Source organism: Arvicola amphibius, chromosome 8 (genome assembly GCF_903992535.2).
Source record: "Arvicola amphibius chromosome 8, mArvAmp1.2, whole genome shotgun sequence".
NCBI lineage: Eukaryota > Metazoa > Chordata > Mammalia > Rodentia > Cricetidae > Arvicola > Arvicola amphibius.
In genome coordinates, this window is record NC_052054.1 from 75,877,144 (window position 1) to 75,898,123 (window position 20,980).

Below are 20,980 nucleotides of genomic sequence, written 5' to 3' on the forward strand. Positions count from 1 at the left end.
TATTATATGGCGTGGGGATGCTTCTTTTGATCCAGTCTATTTGGTGTTCTGTAGGCTTCTTGTACCTTCATAGGACATCCTTCTTTAGGTTGGGGAAGTTTTCTTCTATAATTTGTTGAATATGGTTTTCTGGGCCTTTGAGTTGTAATTCTTCTCCTTCTTTCTACCCCAATTATTCTTAGGTTTGGTCTTTTCAATGGTAGCCCAGATTTCCTGGATATTTTGTGTTAGAATTTGGTTAGATTTGTTTTCCTTCTTTAATCGTGAATTTATTTCTCTATAGTATCTTCAGAGTCCCAGATTCTTTCTTGCTTCCATCTCTTGTATTCGGTTGGAAATACTTGTCTCTGAAGTTTCTGTTCGTTTACTCAGAATTTCCATTTCCAGTCGGCAATTCTCTTTTACCTTTGTAATGTTCTTTGATATAAAGACTGAGCAACAGAAAAATTCAGGGGAAACAACAACTGAAACAAGCTAAGACGATTAAAAAAATACTAAGTTTTTTTTCCTCAATCAAGGCAACATAAAGGAGTTTGGTTTACTTAATCAATAACTTTTTTCCTCTTTTAAAATATGGCTAAATAAAGGCTATGGATGCCAGCTTTATCTCAGAAACTATGTCACACAGTAAACTAAAATGCTTGTCCTTGAATGTTCTCAAAATTCATTGAGCTTAAGAGACATTGGTGGCTGGATCTATACAAAGATTTTTCTCATAATCGTGCTAATTCTATTTTTTGTACATATCCAAGAGAATAGAAATAACCAGCTCAGGACCTTAGACTTCAGAAATCACTTTAAAATGGCAAGGACATAAAATGCTGCCTGAAACAGAACAAAAGAGAAAAGGTCAAATAAAGGAAACTGCCTTTTAAAAAATCACCCCAGGGCACCTCCTGGTTTAGGACTGATTGTTATCTGTCTGACCAGTTTTGATAGTGTTGAGTTGAGAGCAATATCAGGGCCAGCATCCCTAGTCTTCTGGCATGAAAAGACCAACCAGAGGTTTAATGTCATGCGTGAGATAGAATCTGGCAAGGGTTTCAAAGAGACTGATGACTGAAGATAGATGTATTTCCAGATAAAGAATATCAGAGACTCTAGAAATGGAGGTGAACTAGGATCAAAAAAGATCAACATAATTAAATATATGGGGAAGGAGGATGAGAAGCTAAGGAGTCAGACCCATGCTAGAACACACAAGAACTGAGATATTTCTGTCTTATGATACAGTAAGATAATGGCCTAAGCAGTTTGCAGAGAGCCTATGGGTTGTCTCGCCCTACCTAAGTCTACTCAGGCCCACAGAGACTGACTTGAAAATGTATATCTGGCCTCTTTGTTTCTGTTGACTTTGTTCAGCTTTAGCTAGTTAGATAAACTGAGAAATGCAAGAATTGTTGATAAATTCTAGCTTTACTCCATGGTGATCCATAAGACACAGGTGGTTATTCCATTTTTTGTATCTATGGATGCTTTTTTTGATACCAGTATGTGATCAATTTTTCGAAAAAGGTTCCATGATGTGCTGAGAAGAAGGTATATTCTTTCCTGTTTGGTGAATGTTCTATATAGATGTCTGTTAAGTCCATTTGATTCATTACATCTGTTAGTTCTCTTATTTCTCTGTTAAGTTTCTGTCCTGATTAAATCTACCATTAGTGTGTGGGGTTTGATGTTGATTTGAGTTCTAGTCAAGTTTCTTTTACATATGTGGGTACTTTATATTAGGGGCAGAGATATTCAGGAGTGAGAACTTGTCTTGATGAATTGTTCCTGTTATGAGTATAAAAGTGTCCATCTCCATCTTCTTCTGACTAATTTTAGTTTGAAATCAATTTTGTTAGATATTAGGATGGCCACACCTGCTTGTTTCTTAGATTGGTTTGCTTGGAAAACTTTTCCCAACCCTTTACTCTGAGTATGTCTGTCTTTGAGGTTGAGGTGTGTTTTTGTAAACAGCAGAATGTTGGGGCCTGTTTTTGTATCCATTCTCTTATCCTGGGGGCCTTTTTATAGGTGAATTGAGTCCATTGACATTAAGCAATATTAATGACCAGTGGTTGTTAACTCCGGTTATTTTGTGGTAGTGTTGTGTGTTTCCCTTCTTTGAGGTTGTGTTGGTGGAGGGTTATCAAATGTCTGTGCTATTGTGGGTGTGTGTTGGCTTCCTTGGGTTGAGGTTTTCCTTCTATTACTTTCTGTAAGGCTGGGTTTGTGGATACATATTGTTTAAATCTGTTTTTGTCCTGGGATATTCTTGTTTTCTCAATGGTGGAAGAAAGCTTGGCTGGGTATAGTAGTCTGGGCTTGCATCCATGGTCTCTTATTGTCTGCAGCACATCTATCCAAGACTTCTGACATTCTGGTTTCCATTGAGAAGTCAGGTGTAATTCTGATAGGTTTGCCTTTATATGTTACTTGACCTTTCCTTTGCAGCTCTCAATATTTTTTCTTATTATATATGTTTTTGTGTTTTGATTATTATATGGTGAGTAGATTTTTTTTATCCAGGTCTATTTGGTGTTCTGTAAGCTTCTGGTACCTTATAGGAATATCCTTCTTTAGGTTGGGAAAGTTTTCTTCTATAATTTGTTGTTGAATATATTTTCTGGGCCTTTTGAGCTGTAATTCTTCTTCTTCTATCCCTATTATTCTTAGGTTGGTCTTTCATCACAGTGTCCCAGATTTCCTGGATGTTTGTGTTAAGAATTTGTTGGATTTGATATTTTCTCTTGATCAGCGAGTCTATTTCCTCTATTGTATCCTCAGCATATGAGATTCTTTCTTCTAGCTCTTGTATTTTGTTGGATATACTTGTCTCTGTAGTTTCCTGTTCATTTACCCAGATTTTCCATATCACCAGCCATCCCTCGGTTTTGTGTTTTCCTTTTATTAACTCCATTTGGTCTTCAAATCTTGAACTGTTTCCTTTACCTGTTTGATTGCTTTTTCTTGGTTTTCTTGGGTATCTTTGAGGGATTTATTAATTCCTTCTAACTGTTTGTCTTCTCTTCCATTTCTTTAAGGGAGTTTTTCACTTCCTGTTTAAGGGTCTCCACCATTTTCATAAGGTTACATTTGAAATCATTTTCTTCTACTTCCTCTGTGTTAGAATGTTCAAGTCTTCCTGTTGTGTGTTCACTGGATTCTGGTATTATCATGTTGCTTTTCATGTTGTTGGAGGAATTCTTGCATTGGCGCCTGCCCAAACCTCTTCCTTCAAATGAGGCCAGCGGAGTCATGTCATCTTGGTCCAATCTTTGTTGTGTCTGACTGTGTACTTGGGAGTTTTTCTTGGTCTGCCCTCTCTTAGGTCCCCTCAGCACTGGAGCAGGCTCTCAGATAACCTCCACCCTGAAGCAGGCTGTGTTGGGGGATCCAAGGACCTTGCAGATGAAGAGGTGGGCTTGGGCAGGGTAGAATGGGGTAGAGAAAGCCAGCAGCAGGGAACACACCCTGCTGGATGACCAGAAAAGCTTAGGGGATTGGAGGGGACCTGGATTCAGTCCCCCAGACTGCCCCAGGGAATGGCACTTCAGGCTGTCCAGCCATGTGGCCACTTACTCACCTGTCCAGATCCCCTCAGCACAGAGCAGGGTCTCTTTCAGGGCTCTAAGAACCTTGCAGACCAAAAGCGGCTTGGCAGCAGGATGGGATGTAGAAAGAAGTCCCAGCAGCCCCCAAAAGCAGGTTTAAATCAGGTGTATGTAAAATAGTAGTCCTCAACCTCTCAGAGATCTGTTGTATATGATATTTAAAAGGTTTAATAAAAACCTCCACATGATAGACAGAAATGGCAGTCCTAGAGGCAACAGTGATGTCTCCAAAGAAGATGTTAGCAACCTTAACCATTAGGAAAAAAGCTGATCCACCTTCTATTTCTGGCCAGCCTTGGGATCCTGGAGGTGCCAACATATTGGATGCTAACAAATCAGACAGGCCCAATATTTGGAAGGAGCCACTGGCAGCTTCTCAATATCTGGATTGTTAGAAAAGAGTTCAAAAACCACCAGAGGTGTAGGTGAGGATCCTGTTTGTCCTGTAGTGAGCATTGGGGAAAAGCTGGAGTCAGGGGATTGAAACATAGGGATGCTACTAGCCCTCGCTGAAAAGCCAAGATGTGAATCAGCTGTTGGTTGTATGAATGAATGTGCCCAACAAATGTTTGTCTGTGTGGTCTGCCAACTGTGTGGAACGTTCTGCATTTTAAATTACTGTTTGATGGATCTGTGTCTCTGATGTGTTCAGTAAGTTTGCTGTAGATGTAGGAGGCTAGTGCCAGATGAGCAAGGTGAGGAGAGAGGGAAAGAAGTAGCCAGCACCAGTGTGAACACACTCCTAGCTGACTGGTAGCCTCTCAACAACCCCTTTTAGTATCCTCTGCCTATACCCAGAGGGCTTCAAAAAAGTTTCCTATCTCAAGAGTCAATAAAAGAGGTCAGAGACAGCCCACCTGTTTCCCACTATTAGGAGTCCCACAAGAGGACCAAGCCCTTCCTAAACAGAAAGGGAGAAGTAGATAGGGATTAGGAACAGAGGTAGATAGTGGCTGTAGGAACACCTTCAGCCAGTAGCCCTGTTATACCAGCCCACTTGGGCATGGCCTCTTATACTATAAATGCCTATGTAAAGTACAACACTCACTCTAGTCCAGCTTGCTGGATTCAGTTCGGTTTCCCCATTCAGGCAGAGGACTGTGATCTGTGAGTCTACCACTAAATAACATAACCCTTTATTATATTCAATTCTGAGCTAGTGTGGGGATTTCTTTTAACCCACCCAACTTTATCTGGCACCCTTGTCCAATCAATCCAGCTAAAATTATAGTGCCTTTTACTACTAATGAAATTAAAAATTATGGGAAGACAATGAATCTTGGCAAAGAGCTTGTGCTAATTTTATAGGAGAGATTAATTAGCAATTATCCCAAAAGTGGATAGAATTAGCCTTATAAAGAGAACTATTTAGATCCCTTCCCCACATTGCACATGACACACCAATAACTGGAGCTCATACAATCTATACTGATGCAAATAAATCAGGAAAATGCAGGATACAAACCAGAAAGATTTAGGTAAGGGTGGAACAAAGCCCCATAATTCTGTACAAAAGGCAGAATTATATGTTATTCTCATGGGTACTAAGGGATTTTAAGAACCTCTCAATATAGTTTACTGTTTCACAATATGCAGAAAGAGTTGTCTTACATATCAAAACTGCTGAATTTAAACCAGATGATACAGAATTGACTTCAATATTAATTCAGGTTCAAGATATGATCAGGAATAGGCTTTGTCCCATATACATAACACACATCCAATCCCATATAGGTCTGCCAGGTCCTCTAGCACAAGGAAAATGCAGAAATTGATCAATTATGATTTGAGTATGATGAAGGTCTCAGAATTTCAATAAGAAACATCATGTCAATAGCAAAGGTTTAAAGAAATAGTTTTTTATTACATGGCAACAAGCTAAGGAGATTATAAAAGATGTCCTACTTGCTCTCTCTATAATCAAACACCTCTGTCCTGCAGGGAGTGACCCAAGGGTACTCAAAGGAATAAAATCTGGCAGATGGATGTGTTCCACTTTGCAGATTTTGGAAAATTAAACATGTACACCACACCATTGACACTTATTCAGGTTTTTCAATGGGCAACTGCTTTAAACTCAGAAAAGGCTAATTCAGTAATCATGCATTTATTAGAAGTTATGGCCATCATAGATATAACTTCACAAAATAAAGACAGATAAAGGTCCAGCATATGTCTCTAGAAAATGAAACAGTATTTTGCTTATTATAACATAAAGTATATTACAGGTATACCAAAAATTCTACAGGTCAGGCAGTTATAGAAAGAACAAATTGAACTGTAAAGGATATGCTAAACAAACAGAAAGGGAAGGAAAATATCCTCAGAAATAGATTGCATAGTGCTTTATTAACTTTGAATTCTCTTAACACTAATGAGAAAGGAACAACAGCAGAGAGACTAGATAATAGAAAAATCTTTGAATTAAGTCAGCTGGTGTATTTCAAGATGTGGTGACCTCACAATGGAAACTAGGAGATGTACTATGTTGAGGAAGAATGTATTTGCTCTTGTTTCCATAGAAGAAGAAAAGCTATGGAGACCATCAAAATTAATAAAATTCAGTTTGAAAAAGAGAAACCCTTTGAAAAGAGAAATGACAGCTCATCCACAAAGTGATAACCATATAGATGGTAAGGAAACCTCATAAGGGTTGGCCGGGGTTCTGTTCTTGTCTTGCAGGAAAAATACACATCCTTCAAAAAGGTCAAGAGACCCTGGATATTTGGATGCCTAAAGAGGAAAAAGATAACTTTCCAGAAAGGATCAATGAGCAAAGGAGGAATATGACTTATGAGGACAGGTCATCTGTAGGGTAAAATTTTATATCTATTAGTTCTGTACGTATAATATAAATATCTAATTACCCAGTAGAAATATAAATCACTTAAAAACTCTTCAGGCTTCTTGAGCCTCCTTATTCCCCAGGGAATGGTGAGAGCTCTATCCACCAAGCCCACAGCCCCATGATGCAGGATGTTTGTTCCACAGCATCATGATGCAAGACAATCAGACGCAACAGGGAGCCAAGTCAAAGCAAGAACTCAGTTTATTACTGCCAGTATCTGCTTATATATGTTAAGTGACTTCCTGTGATGTGAGGTACCTCCAGTCATTGAGAGGCTGCCAAGCCCTCCGTCTGGCTAGACGGGCGTCTACCTAGTGTTTGCTGTCTCATCCTCACTCAGATGTGAGCCAGGCTTTTCTCTGTCCTACAGGCCTCGAGGTACAGACCCTGAGATAATTTTGGCCCAACATCTCCCCCTTTTGTTTTATAACCCACCCTCTACCCCAATAACCAGGCCAGAATAGAAACCAGGAAGAGAGTATGGGTCAGGGCCACCTCTATCCAGAGTTTCAGCCTGGACACCCTCAAATTGAGAGCTCATCCATGGGATGAAATGTATCAAACCTATCATCATATACTCGAATGGCCATGTACCTGGTGTACCTGTTTTTGCAATGCTTGTTTCAGCCTTTGGAAAACACATGGACCAAAACGGATAAATAAACAAATAGCCATCACCCCAGTTGGGGAGGAGATGAGTGTGGTAAGCCATGGGGTCCAATTAAACCAGGTCTCATAGGGGGTCCTTAACTTAAATGCATCAATGTATTTCTTAACTCTTCTAGGGTTCTTGTAACTATCCTGGAATGGTCTGCATAGAAGCAACATACTTCCCCAAGTGCCCTGCAATTTCCTCCCTGTTCCATAAACAGTAAGTTCAAGCCTCTCCTATTTTGTAAGGTTACCCTTGCTAAGAAATCCAAAGACTTTCGTAAATTGCAATCTCTGTCTTTCCTAATTATGTCCAGCCCAGTCTGCTCACATCCCCAGGAAGAACATTAATAATCAGGAACCCCCACACACACAGTTTCTAATAGCTGAGGCAGTCTAGTTGCTTCCTGGGCACACATAAAAGTGTGTCTACAGGAGGGCATGCCTCCTAAGGACATGAGAACACCCAGGCTCATCAGGATAAAATGCCTGAGGTAGGGTGTATTCCTAAGAACCTCTGCATTCAGGTCTCACTTTTATCCCCTAAATCCAGTCTCCCATGACCCAGCTCCCATGTGCCAAATCTCAAAGGTCAAACATCAGATCAGGCCATCACATTGAAGGTGTCTTCATCTGAGAAGTCTAGTTTAGGATCCCTCCAGTGCCAGCACTCGACAAGATCCATGTCACCCTCTGTGGTTGGTGGGGACTTGCTGCCTGGACCTTGGTCCCTGTGAGAAGAATTAACATGATTGTCACCAGGAGGTTTGTCTGAAATGGATTAACAGGCAACACTCTCCTCAAGGGTTAATTTCCCTTGGGCAGTGGTTATTTTTCTTTTCTTGTGTTTGAATTTAAGGTTTGTTCACCATAATCTCTTTCTTTCTTTATTGGTCATCTTGATCTTCCCCATTGTCCTCAGGGGAGGGAAAAATTTTAAATTACATGTGGGTAGCCATATAAGCATTTCCTATCTGTTTGGAAAGACACATCCATATCTTCAGTCTTGTGTCTGAAATGGATTAATAAAAAATACTGCAGGATTCCTAGATTCCCAGTGGCTGTAGGGCAGAAATGCTGTAGGTCCCTGGGTGGCAGTAGTGGACCACAAGGAGAAACATACAGATGGGCATGCCACGAGACCATGCCACAGGTCTCCGAAGGTGGTTGGTCCTGGGCAGGGAGCCACATGGTAGGTGAGAAACAGAGACATGGATAGGCACACCATGCAGAGTGAGGTTGGTTATTTATTAAGTGGGTTATGGAAGTGGAAGGGAGAGAAGGAGAAGGAGCAGAGGAAGGGGGAGGGGGCAGAGAAAGAGAGGAGGAAGGGGAGAAGTGGGGAGAAGCAGAAGCTGCCTCTTCCAGAGGGAGATGGAAAAGGAAGAGGGTTAGGCTGCAAACAGGAAGAGGGGGGAGTGGGCTTTACATTTCCATTTTTTTTAAAATAAAAAGACAGGAGATTGGCACCACAGGTTAAGGAATTGGGGCAGTGGATTCTCAAGACTGCTTCCTGCTTATTTGTGGGCATCACCTTTGGGGGAAACCTGAGAAGGGCTAGGGTGCTGTCACATTGCTGGGGTAGTTGGTCTCTTGCTCCTATTCGGTGTTTGTGGTATGGAAATGTCTGGTGTCTCTTACACCTGTTTAAGGTATTAGCAGAACAGAAGACAAAGTTAAGGAAAAAAAATTTAGGACCATGGAAATGAGAGGGGTGTATCTGACCTATTTTAGGTGGATCCTTCATTTCAGCTCCCTGGAACTCACAAGAATTCTTTGGGTTTGTGAAACAAAAGTTTTAAACATATACATTATATAAACAGTAGCATATTTATGTCAGGATGACTGTGACAGACATTTTGCAAAATGAAAAGTATTTTTAAGACTATGGAATGCAACATGAGAAAGAAATTTGACAACTTAGGTACACACCTTAATAACTTGTATTTGTAATTTACTGAAATTTGTTTGATGAGGATGTCCTTTTAAACTGACAAAACCTCTCAGCTGTCAAACTGCATCAGAGATCTTTGGGAAGGATAAAATTTTTCTTGAGTTACTGATTAAAAAGAGACAGGGAATTTACTTGGTTGACACCTAGAGCTACTCTGCAGGGTCCTCCATGGTCACTGAAGGTTGTTTGCCTTTTGCTGTTTAGCACAGGGCCTGCCAGGCTTCAGAAGATCCCGTGGGCTAAGAAATCTGTAGGAAGACAACCTACCTTGACCTGAGCAGCTAGGCTGTCGATTCCCAGTGATTTTGTCCACATCTGGAGAGCTTCAGTTTAGATGAAGGCAGTTTTGATCAGTGGTCAGCACTTGGAAGCTGAAGGGAATTGTGGATGGACATTGTTCTGTGCCCATTTGTCTTCTGTATTCTTTGGAGGAAGTAGAGTGCTGCTAGGAGCCAAACTGTCTCTTTTTGTTATGAAATGTTTTTTAATAATTAAATATTTAAATGCCATATTCCCCTGATTTCTGAGCAGTTGAGGACTGTTTATCAGGTGTAACTTGTGGGCCCATATTTCATATAAAATAATTTACAGGCAGGCTCACTGGCCACTAGGCAGATGCAACCCTGCCAAACAAGTAAGACAGCTGCCTAACAAAAGCCAGGATGTATTGCTCCTTTCTCCTTTGTTAAAAATGTAGATTGCCTGGGGAGAGATGTTTGCCAAAGCTGGTGACTAAGTTGCAGGTGTTTCCCTAGCCCCATGTCCCCCAGAAAGAGAATATTAATGAGCTTCCACCTTGGTTTACCTGGGAATTAAAAGGTGTTTTGTATAATAAATGCGGGTAGATCTTCAGGATGGAGGAAGCCTGAGATGCCCTTCCATGATGACTGTGTGCACTGTGTCTGGTTATTTCTCGTGCCTTGGAACCAGTCCAGGTAGGGAAAGATAGTTTCTATGTTGGGGCCTACCGGATCTGACAGTAACTACTGTATAGAATCTGCCTGGAGAGTTGGGTCTGAGCTTGACTGTACTGGCTCTTAACTTAGGTAAGATTTACAATCATAAAAAGACAGAAAGAAGAAAAAACTGCTTGCAATAGAAGGAGAAGGTTAATGGCAGAACTGACAATAGTAGGGAACATCTTAATATATTTTAAATAAGGGTTGGATTAAATATAAGGCATTTTTGTAAGAGACTTAAAAGTACATACCAATTTAAAACATGAGATTTATTGTATTGTAGTCTGAAATAAAATGCAATGAACAGATAATTATAACATTTAACAGTAAACATAGGTGCATTTAAGTTACATGTATGAACACACACACAGAGAGAGACAGAGAGAGAGAGAGAGAGAGAGAGAGAGAGAGAGAGAGAGAGAGAGAACAGGAATTGGGTAAAGTGGATGATGCTCTTGGTGAGCCCTACCAAAGGCATGCCACTACACAAAACACACATGCAATAGAGTTAACAAGAAGAATTGAGACAAAAACATAAGTAAACTGGGGGAACAGGCAGGGTAAGGATGGTCAGTAAAAATGTCAGGACTTGGTCACCTGACCTGGTTCTCAGCCAAGATGGTGGCAAAGACACCTGACCTCGATCAAAATGGCAGCAGTTACATGTTGTATGGAAAAGTCACTCAGTTAAGATGGCATGGTGGTGAAGTCATCTGACCTCAGTTAAGATGGTGATAAGGTCTCATGACCTCAGTTAAGATGGTGGTAAGGTCACCTGACTGCAGTCAAAATGGCAGCAGTCACATGTTATATGGAAAGCTACTCTGTTAAGATGGCGGTAAAGTCACCTGACCTCAGTTAAGATGGTAGTAAGGTAGCCTGACCTCAGTCAAAATGGCAGCAGTCACATGTTGTATTGAAAAGCCACAATTTTTGAGCTGCAGGGATTTAAAGCTCAATAATAAGAGAGGACTAGAGGAATGATCTTCCCTGTTGCTGAGCCACCATGCCACAAGCCATGCAGGGGAGCAAACGGCTGGAATTGAAAAAGCCACCTCATGGATCTTACCAATCTTGTTGGCAGCAGTAGCCATGGCAGGGTCCATTTGCCTGTGTGCTGACAGTAATTAGAAAGCTCCCATAAAAGTGGAGCTGGCAGGACACCAGCAGAGTGAGGGTAGGAGCTGAAGAAGTACAACATTAAGGCCTCTGGTTTTAGGGCTTCTAAAAGGCATTCATCCCAGGGAGGGATGGACATGAATGGCTTGCTACCCATAGCTGAAACCATGAAAACCCACAAAAATGGCAACACCACAAGGCACACAGTGAGATGTCTCTCAGCTGTGGGCGGGGTGTGAAGCAGCTTGACCTTCACAAGACCCGTGGGAGGGCATCCCCTGGCCACGAGTGGAAGGGTAAGGCCTGACTGGATCAGGTTGGGACAAGTTGGAACCCAGAGAAACCAGAGGCTGCTCTGAGTGGCCTTTCATGGCAAGGGGGAAAAAAGAAAAGAAAAGGAAAAAAGAGAAAGAAGAATCTAAGGGACCCTGGGTCCCCAGTTGCAGGTGGATCAGCCCTGGGCCAGTCCAAACACAATTTTAGCTAAGGGAAGCAATTCAGAGATGAATGTCAGCAAAGGGTACAACCTTAGCCTTGAAGACTGTGATTGGGGGCAGTTCCTCTGTTTCTAGGAGCACCAGAAGATTGCTAGGAGCTCATCGGTCAACTCTTTGGGATCAGAGAAACAGTTAAGCTGATCAGAATGGGGTAAACTCACCAATTAAAGCCAGTGGTATGAGTAGAAATCATGCTATAGAAATCTTTCTCAGGCATATGGAACATGTGGTTCTTGTGAAAAAAATACCCAGTTCAGGATTCTGACCCCAGGGGAGGGGCTTGGGGTGAGAGAGCCTTCCAAGTCACAGCACCAATGAAATGGATTAATAAAAATGCTGCAGAATTCCTGAGTAGGTGCAGCAGCAGAAACGCTGCAGGTCCCCAAGCAGCAGCAGGCAGCAGGCCATGTGGTGGCAGGCAGGGGCAGCATGTAGCCAGTCCCAGGAAGGGATGACACATGAGACCACGTCGCAGGTCTCTGAAGGTGGCTGGTCTCAGGCAGGGAGACACACAGAAGAGGGTGAGAGACAGAGACATTGACAGGCACACCATGCAGAGTAAGGTTGGACATTTATTTAGTGGGTTATGGAGGGGGAAAGGAGAAGAGGAGAGAGGCAGACAAAGAAAGAGTGAGAGAGGGGAGAGGGAGGGAGAGAAAAAGAGAGAGGGAGAGATGGAAGCTGCCTCTCTGAGAGGGAGACAGAAAAGGAAGAGAGTCAGGCTGGAAGCAAGAAGGAAGATCTGCCTGCCTCAGTGGATGGGGGAGGGGTGGGCATGGCTTGTCTCTTAAAGAGACAGAACAAATCATTACAGTGTCAAAAAGGAATCTGGGCCCCTCCATTGGTTAGAGGATTCTTCCACCTAACCTTTAGGCAGAGCCTTTTTGGTAGGAATCCCCAATATTTCTGGAATCTATTTTGTTCATCTGATTTTTGAAATTTTAAAATATTGATGGTTAATAATGCCTTTTGCAGGTATAGATGGGGGAGACTTCTCCCCCTTTTGTTTTATAAAGACCTCTTTGAGATATTGGTGATGTCTTTCAACAATCGCTTAACCCCGAGGGTTGTATGGGATCCCGGTGGTATGGGATATATTCCATCTCTGGAAGAATTCTTTAAATGTTTTACTTATAAAACAGAGCCCACTGTCAGTCTTGACCAGTTGTGGTAGTCTCAATGTAGCAAAACATACTGTAAGAAGTGGCTTTTGCTGCCTTTTCCCCTGAGTGGATGGCAGCCTAGCATGCCTTAGAGTATTTTAATTTGCCAAATGAAGGGTAATGTGTTACATCTGTTTGCCAAATAATAATATTGGGTCCTAACCCTCATGGGTACCCTTGTAAAGTGGGGGTGGTGGAGAAACTGTTGGCAAGTCTTACATGTATGAACAATTCTCTTTAATTTTGTTGCAGAGGTCTGGGGGTATAGGTATTTGAGTCCTCTCCAGTTGACATGAGTTAAGTCATGCATTTGGGTAGCATTTTGTATGGGCAGAGTTGAGAATTCTATGAATCAGGCCCCTGAAGTTCCAACATCCGCAGCAGCATTCCTTTCAAAAATGAGGCAAGGAAGGTTTTGGTGTCTTCTGAGATGTTGAATATATAAGGGTTTTTTTTCTTGAATATATATAATGGGAGGGGGAGTTTAACCATCTAAGAGCAATCTGCACTTGGTCCTCATTCAGGTGCTTACACTCATTCAGATGCTCCACCCACTGGTCCAGCTCCTTGGTGAATGCCTTTTCATCTTGCCACCTCTTCTGTCCCCCAGCAGTCCCACTGAATCACAGAGCACACAGACCAAGCCCTGGCTAAGCCCAGCGGGCAGCTGCGGACCATGGCCTCTAGTAGCTACTTCCCCACCTTACCCGGCCCCAGCCACATGTCTATAACATGGCTCAGGGGAGGCTCCAGCCCAAAGGCACCTGCCTGCTGCTTTTGCTGCTGCCATCAGGCCTCTCCATCTGATGAATGAATAATCCATCCTTCTGCATACAAGAAACACATCTCAACCTCAAAGACAGGTATAATCTCAGAGTAAAGGGTTGGAGACAAATATACCAATCTAATGAACCTAAAAGACAAGTGGCTGTAGCTATCCTAATATCTAACAAAATAGACTTCAAACTAAAATCTGTCAAAAGAGACAAAGAAGGTCATTTCGTATTAGTCAAAGAAAAATTCCACCAATACTGAATGTCTATGCCCCAAATACAAGAATATCCTCATATGTAAAAGAAACACCGCCAGGTCAGACATGCTGAATCTTTCCCCATAAGACACCACTCGTGGTGTTACACAGATTATTAGATATGGGTTAGTCAAGATGTGATTAAGAGGCTGAAACTAATGGGCCAGGCAGTGTTTAAATGAATACAGTTTGTGTGTTGTTATTTCGGAACATAAACTAGCCGTGCGGGAGCCAGGCAGGACAAAAAGCAGGCCTGCCTGCAGCATATCTCTACAGCCCCAGGATGCAGAAATTCTGGGATCTGGGACTGGGTGTCCACAAGCACCCACCTTTGATGGTCCCCAATGTGGGGCTAACTCTCATTTCCCAGGTGACAAATGAGTAGCTCCAGCTGCCATGCTCCTGAAAATCAGATGTTCTCTCTCTGTGTTCTACCCCCACCACATCCTCCTGCTACAAGCCACACATTATACAGTAAACTTAAACAACTCTAACTCTATACACTTACCTTCACCTCAGTTTACTGATGATTTTAGTTCAGGACTCTCAAGGACAGGAGAAGGAATAATTAACTGCAACCCAAAGAAGATCCACACACCCACAGTCAGATCAGAATGGCTGATAACAGCATAGCCAGGAACTGATAATTTAGAGGCCTGGGTCTCTTTTTTGCTTAGAGCAGTAAGTTCAACTCCAGACCTCAACCTGTAAAACTTACCATCTGGTGTATGTATTATCTGATCAAGAGCCATCAGCTTCTACCTGACTGTTTAAGTAGGTTGCCTAGTTACCTGGTATCTTCTACGCTGGGAGAAAAGAAGTGGTGTGCTGATTTAAAATACAATCTGTGCCCTATTCATATTTTGCTGAAAATAAACCTTTTAGTTCTATCTACTACCTGGAAGTGTAATGTAACACATTACTTTCCTGTCTAGAAGCCCCTGATGATTTAAGTCCTTTCTTAACTAACTTTCTCCACTAAGGAGTTCACCAGATGTGTATGGATCTGTGTGTGAGTTTGAAAACCCATATCTGAATTTCTATGGGGCCAAAGAACTCCATCCCTGGAACTGCTAGGGCTGGGGAATTGCTAGTTTTAAGGGTATATATGACTGAAATGTTTGTAATTGGTAGAACGATATGGAACAAGGAACAAGGGAGGGCAAGGGGGATTGATAGAAATGAGAAAGAAGATAAAGAAGAGTAAATAAACAAATGTGGACAGATGATGATTCCTGATATGAGTATATTTCTTACCCCTCAGATCTTTATCCTCAGATTTCTAGCCTCCCCCCCACTTAGCTATCTGTGGTGTCTTTAATTGAACTCTGTAAGGGAATCTTAATAGCTAAAACTTTTAAGGCCCTTATTATACTCCCCATCCTACTCAAAGATGGCTCCTTTCCCCCATAGCACAAAAAATAGAGCCACTCCAATTCCTAATATAGGAAGTCCTTCTGTATATGTGTTGCCTTTATTGGTTAATGAATAAAGAAACTTGTTTGGCCTGTGATATGGCAGAGTAGAGCTAGGTGGGAAAACAAAACTGAATGCTGGGAGAAAGAAGGCAGAGTCAGAGAGAGATGCCATGTAGCCACCTCCTGAGACAGGTGTGACAGGAACTTGCCAGTAAGCCACAGCCATTTGGTGATGCACAGATTATTAGAAATGGGTTGATTCAAGACATGAGTAAGGCAGAAATACACTTAAACTATTGGCCAAACAGTATTGCAAATAATATAGTTTCTGTGTGATTATTTCAGGTCTGAGTGGCCAGGCATGAATAAGCAGCCTCCACCTACAAATTCTCATCCATGTTTTCTCTCCAGCCCCCATTGCATTCTCCAGGAAAACCTTTGGCTTAGATTCAAAGTCGAAGAAAACCTCTAAATGGTTTACAATGTGTTAAAAATATATGCAGGCTAAAGGTTAAAGTTCTTAGGGTAAAAAAGGAAGAAGGAGAGTAGTTGGGTGTGGTAGTACACACTTTTATTCCCAACACTTGTGAAGCAGAGGTAGATTGACCTCTGTGACTTCAAGGTATGGTAGCACACACCTTTAATCCCAATGCCTGGGAGGCAGAGACAGACAGATCTCTGTGAGTTCAAGGACAGCCTGGACTACAAAGTTATTTCATGACAACGATATACAGAAAACCTATATCAAAAAATAAAAGTAAAAATAAATAAAATAGAGGTTAAAATAAAGCCACACAAAGATGGAAAATATACAGAGAATCTTGATACTGTAAGTTATTATGCTCTCTTTGAATTATTTGAATGCTGAGCAAGGAGCAAGAGCTGCTAAAAGATATTTGTTTATAAATGCTGCTGAACTAATCCAAGATAGATATTTTGAAAACACCATGATTTAAGAATTTGGATCTAAGAATATAATACTTTGGAAAAAAGATTCTTCTTTTGTTTTTACAGAAAATAAGACCCTGTGGATTGCTTCTATCCCAATATGGTATGATAGACCATGCCCTCCTGAAAGGTTGCTGTGAACACCCTCAAGAAATTACTTTGCTCAACTGCTGACTGAGATGAATCTAGCACACAGGTTATACACCATGAAAGACCTGATTAACAGCGCCTCCATACAGCAGGAAGAAGTTTGGAGAGATAACTACATCCATGTTCCCAAATATTGTTTAAAAATGTTCTGTTACATTTAAAGTGGGATATGATATAATTATGAATAATTTACATTGCTATAAATTTTGCTTCGTTGATATAAATTTAAGGTTAATTTTGTTATATGTATATATATTTCTGATCTTAAGGTATTGTGATTGTGTAGTTCATTTAAAAATGTAATATATAATTAGGAAATATAGGTTGTTAATGAATAATCATTGATAATAGTCAAGCTTGTAGTCATCTTAGTTAGATTTTCTAGATATAGAATGATATGTTTCAGTTAGATAGGCATTCCTAATATCTTTCAAAGACTATAGAATATGGCATTTAAATGCTTTAATAACTTAGGGCTTTTCATGACAATAAGACATGTCTGCTCCTGGCAGCACCAATCTACTTCAAGAGGATGATGGGCATCAAAGAGGATCCTTATGGAATTTGATAGCCATTTGGGCAAGAAACTGCTCTTGCCTGGAATGTTGCATAAACTGGACACAGAGAACCCTGAGAGAGAGGACTGCTGAACTTGCCTAAAGGTAAGATGGTCTTTCAGGGTTCCTGACTCATGAAAGAGTCTGTGAGACATTCTGCAGGACACAGCAGAAAGTGACTGAACTGTCTTTGAAATTTCCTGCTTCATGGAAATATCTTCTGAATACTATGGGCCTGTAGGCCAAAGATGGATGCCCCAATGATACAAAAGAACTTTGGGTGACTGTCCAGGCAACGAGATGTCTCTATCATTTCTAGAGTTTGAAGGTTGCTTATTTCTTGTTTGCTTAGGTAATATTATATCCTTCTGGAGTCTTTGATTGAGTTGAAGTATAGATAGATAGTTATAGTTTTCCATTGTTATGATACAAGATAAAATAGATATAGATTGTAACTGTAATTCTTGATTGATAACTGTTTTGTTACATGAAATTTTACTATGTTAAAGTTAAAGCCTTTCTTTTTGTTTAAACAGAAAAAGGGGAAATGATGGAGGACTCTCATTGGTTAATAAAAAACTACCTTTGCTTTTTGATAGGGCAGGATTTCGATAGGTGGAGTAGACAGAACAGAATGCTGGAAAAAAGGGAAGTGAGGTCAATCGCCATGCCTCTCCTCTCTGGGTCAGACGCCATGGAGCCAGCCACCAGGTCAGACATGCTGAATCTTTGCCTGTAAGACACCACCTCATAGTGCTACATACATTACTAAATATGGATTAAAGCAAGATGTGAGAATTAGCTAATAAGAGGCTGAAACTAATGGGCCAAGCAGTGTTTAAATGAATACAGTTTGGGTATTGTCATTTCGGGTTGTAAGCTAGCCATGCAGTAGCCAGGCAGGACAAAAAGCAGGACTGCCCGCAGCTTTCACTACAGAATGGGGACATAAGCTACCAAGGCAGATAGGATCTGGGAGGCAGGAATGCAGCCCGCTGCTCCCTACAAGTGACAAATCTTTACAATGTACAAGAGCATTGTCCAACAGCATTCTCCTGCTTAAAAAAAAACAGGAACCCTAATTCTAATCTCCTTTGTTTGGTTTTTTATGATCAATATCCATAACAACTTGTAACCAACATGCTAAACTGATGCGGAATGTCCTTGCGTATATGTATTACTTTTATTGGTTTATGAATAAAGCTGTTTCAGTCAACAGCTCAACCAAATAAAGCCAGGCATGTAATCTGAACAGAGATATATAGAGAGAGTAGAAAAACTCAAGCAGATAAACAGCCAACCACTGAGAAAAGAAGACATAGAAAATGAGGTAATGTCACAGCCACATGGAAATACATAGATGAATAGAAATGAGTTAATTTAAGATGTAAGAGCTAGCTAGAAATATGCCTGAGCCTTCGGCTAAACAGTATTATAATTAATATAGTTTCTATGTGACTTTTGAGTCTGGGTGGCCAGATCTTCCACTTGTTTGGTTAGAGTTACTCCGAGATATTTTATGCTATTTGTGGCTATTGTGAATGGTGTTGATTCTCTGATTTCTTCCCCAGCCCTTTTATCATATGTGTACAGAAGGGCTACTGATTTTTTTTAGTTAATCTTGTATACCGCTACATTACTGAAAGTATTTATGAGTTGTAGAAATTCCTTGGTAGAATTTTGGCGATCACTTATGTAAACTATCATATCATCAGCAAATAGTGAGAGTATACCATCTTCTTTTCCAATTTGTATCCCCTTGATCTCCTTTTGTTGTCTTACTGCTCAAGCTAGGACCTCAAGAGCTGTTTTGAATAGATATGGAGAAAGTGGACAACCTTGTCTTGTTCCTGATTTCAGTGGGATCGCTGGGAAATTCTCTCCATTTAGTTTAATGTTGGCTGTTGGCTTGCTGTACATTGCCTTTATTAGGTTTAGGTATGTTCCTTGTATTTCTGTTCTCTCCAAGACCTTTATCATGAAGGAATGTTGTTTTTGCCAAAAGCTTTTGTGGCATCTAATAAGATGATCATGTGATTTTTTTCAGCTTGTTTATAAGGTGGATTACATTGTCAGATTTTTATATGTTTAACCATTCCTGCATCTCTGGGATAAGGCCAACTTGATCATAATGGATGATGGCTCTAATATGTTCTTGGATTTGATTTGCCAATATTTTACTTAGTATTTTTGCATCAATGTAAATAAGTGAGATTGGTCTGTAATTCTCTTTCTTAGTAATGTCTTTCTGTGGTTTGGGTATCAGAGTAAATGCAGCCTCATAAACAGAGTTTTGCAATATTCCCTCTGTTTCTATTGTATGGAATAATTTGAGGAGTATTGGTATTAGTTCTTCTTTGAAAGTCTGGTAGAATTTTGATCTGAAACCCTCTGGTCCTGGGCTTTTTTGGGGTTGGGAGACTTTTGATGACTATTTCTATTTCTTCAGCAGTTATAGGTCTGTTTAATTTGCTTATCTACTCTTGATTTAATTTTGGTAAGTGATATTTATCCAGAAAGTTGTCCATTTCCTTTAAGTTTTCCAATTTTGTGGAGCACAGGTTTTCAAAATATGACTTGATGATTCTCTGTATTTCCTCCGTGTCTGTTGTTCTGTTCCCCTTTTCATTTCTGATTTTGTTAATTTGGATATTCTCTCTCTGCCTTTTGGTTAGTTTGGATAAAGGTTTGTCTATTTTGTTGATTATCTCGAAGAACCAATTCTTTGACTTATTGATTCGTTGTTTTGTTTTCTTTGTTTCTATTTTGTTGATTTCAGCTCTCAATTTGATTATTTGCTGGAGTCTAGTCCTCCTAGGTGAGTTTGCTTCTTTTGTTCTAAAGTTTTCAAATGTTCTGTTAATTCTCTAGTGTGAGATTTTTTTCCAGCTTCTTTATGTAGGCATTTAGTGCTATGAACTTTCCTCTTAACACTGTTTTTATTGTGTACCATTAATTTGTGTATGTTGTGTGGCAATTTTCATTGAATTTTAGGAAGTATTTAATTTTTCCCTTTATTTCTTCCTTGACCCATTGATGATTCAGGTGAGCACTGTTTAATTTTCATGTATTTGTGGGTTTGCTGGAATTAGTATTGCTATTGGCTTCTACTTTTAAACTGTGGTGATTTAATAAGGTACATTGGGTTATTCCAATTCTTTTGTATTTGTTGAGGTTTGTTTTGGTTTGCTTTGGATTTCAGCAGATTTTTTATTACTTTATAAATAATCCCATTCAAAATTTCCACTTCCTCCCTTTCTTCCACTTCCCTCCCCCTCCCCCACTTCCCCTCCTCTCCTTCCCCTCCAGTTCTAAGAGAGGGAAGGTTACCCTGCCCTGTGTAAGTCCAAGGCCATCCTCCCCTCCATCCAGGCTTAAGAAAGTATGCATCCAAATAGAATACAATCCCAAAAGGCCAGTACATGGAGTAGAGACAAACCCCAGTGCCATTATCGTTGGCCTCTTAGTGTGCCCCAATTGTCAGAAAGACACATTCAGGGGGTCCAGTTTGATCCCATGCTCATTAAGTAGAAATCCAGCTGGAGTTAGTGAACTCCCCTTAGATCAGGCACACTATCTCAGTGGGTAGAACAACCCCTCATGGTCCTAACTTCCTTGCTCATATTCTCCCTCCTTCTGCTCTTCAACAGTACCTTGGAGGCTCAGTCTAGTGTTCTGATGTGGGTCTCTGTCTCTATCTCCATCTGTCACAAGATGAAGGTTCTATGGTGATATTCAAAATAGACATCAGTCTGACTATGGGACAAGGCCAGATCAGGCACCCTCTCCTCCACTGCCCAGGGTCCTAGCTGAAGAAATCCCTGTGGACACCTGGGAACCCTTCTAGAGCCAAGCCTCTTGCAAACCCCAAATGGCTTCCTTAATTAAGATATCTTTTTCCCTACTCCCATATATGTCCTTCCTCCATCTCTACTAACCCACTCCACAAAGCTCTCCCCAACCTTCTCCCTTCTCTCTCCCTCTCTCACCTTCCCCCACTTCACCCCCACTTCCATGCTCCCAACTTATTCCTGTCAATCTTGTCTGTTTCCAATTTTAGGAGGACATATATCTGTTTTTCTTTGGG

General features: G+C 40.8%; 1 protein-coding gene across 1 annotated transcript in view; it reads right to left on the reverse strand.

Moving 5' to 3' along the window:
- The window catches only part of LOC119821861 (carcinoembryonic antigen-related cell adhesion molecule 1-like), a 58,089-nt gene that overhangs the window by 22,066 nt on the left and 15,043 nt on the right, over positions 1 to 20,980 (reverse strand). The window contains exons 7-10 of the mRNA XM_038340968.2: positions 14,150 to 14,273; positions 7,715 to 7,869; positions 6,883 to 7,075; positions 3,932 to 4,108 (exon numbers count right to left, since the gene is read on the reverse strand). Of these exons, the coding sequence (XP_038196896.2) occupies positions 3,932 to 4,108; positions 6,883 to 7,075; positions 7,715 to 7,869; positions 14,150 to 14,273 (649 nt within the window). The remainder of the gene's footprint in view (positions 1 to 3,931; positions 4,109 to 6,882; positions 7,076 to 7,714; positions 7,870 to 14,149; positions 14,274 to 20,980) is intronic.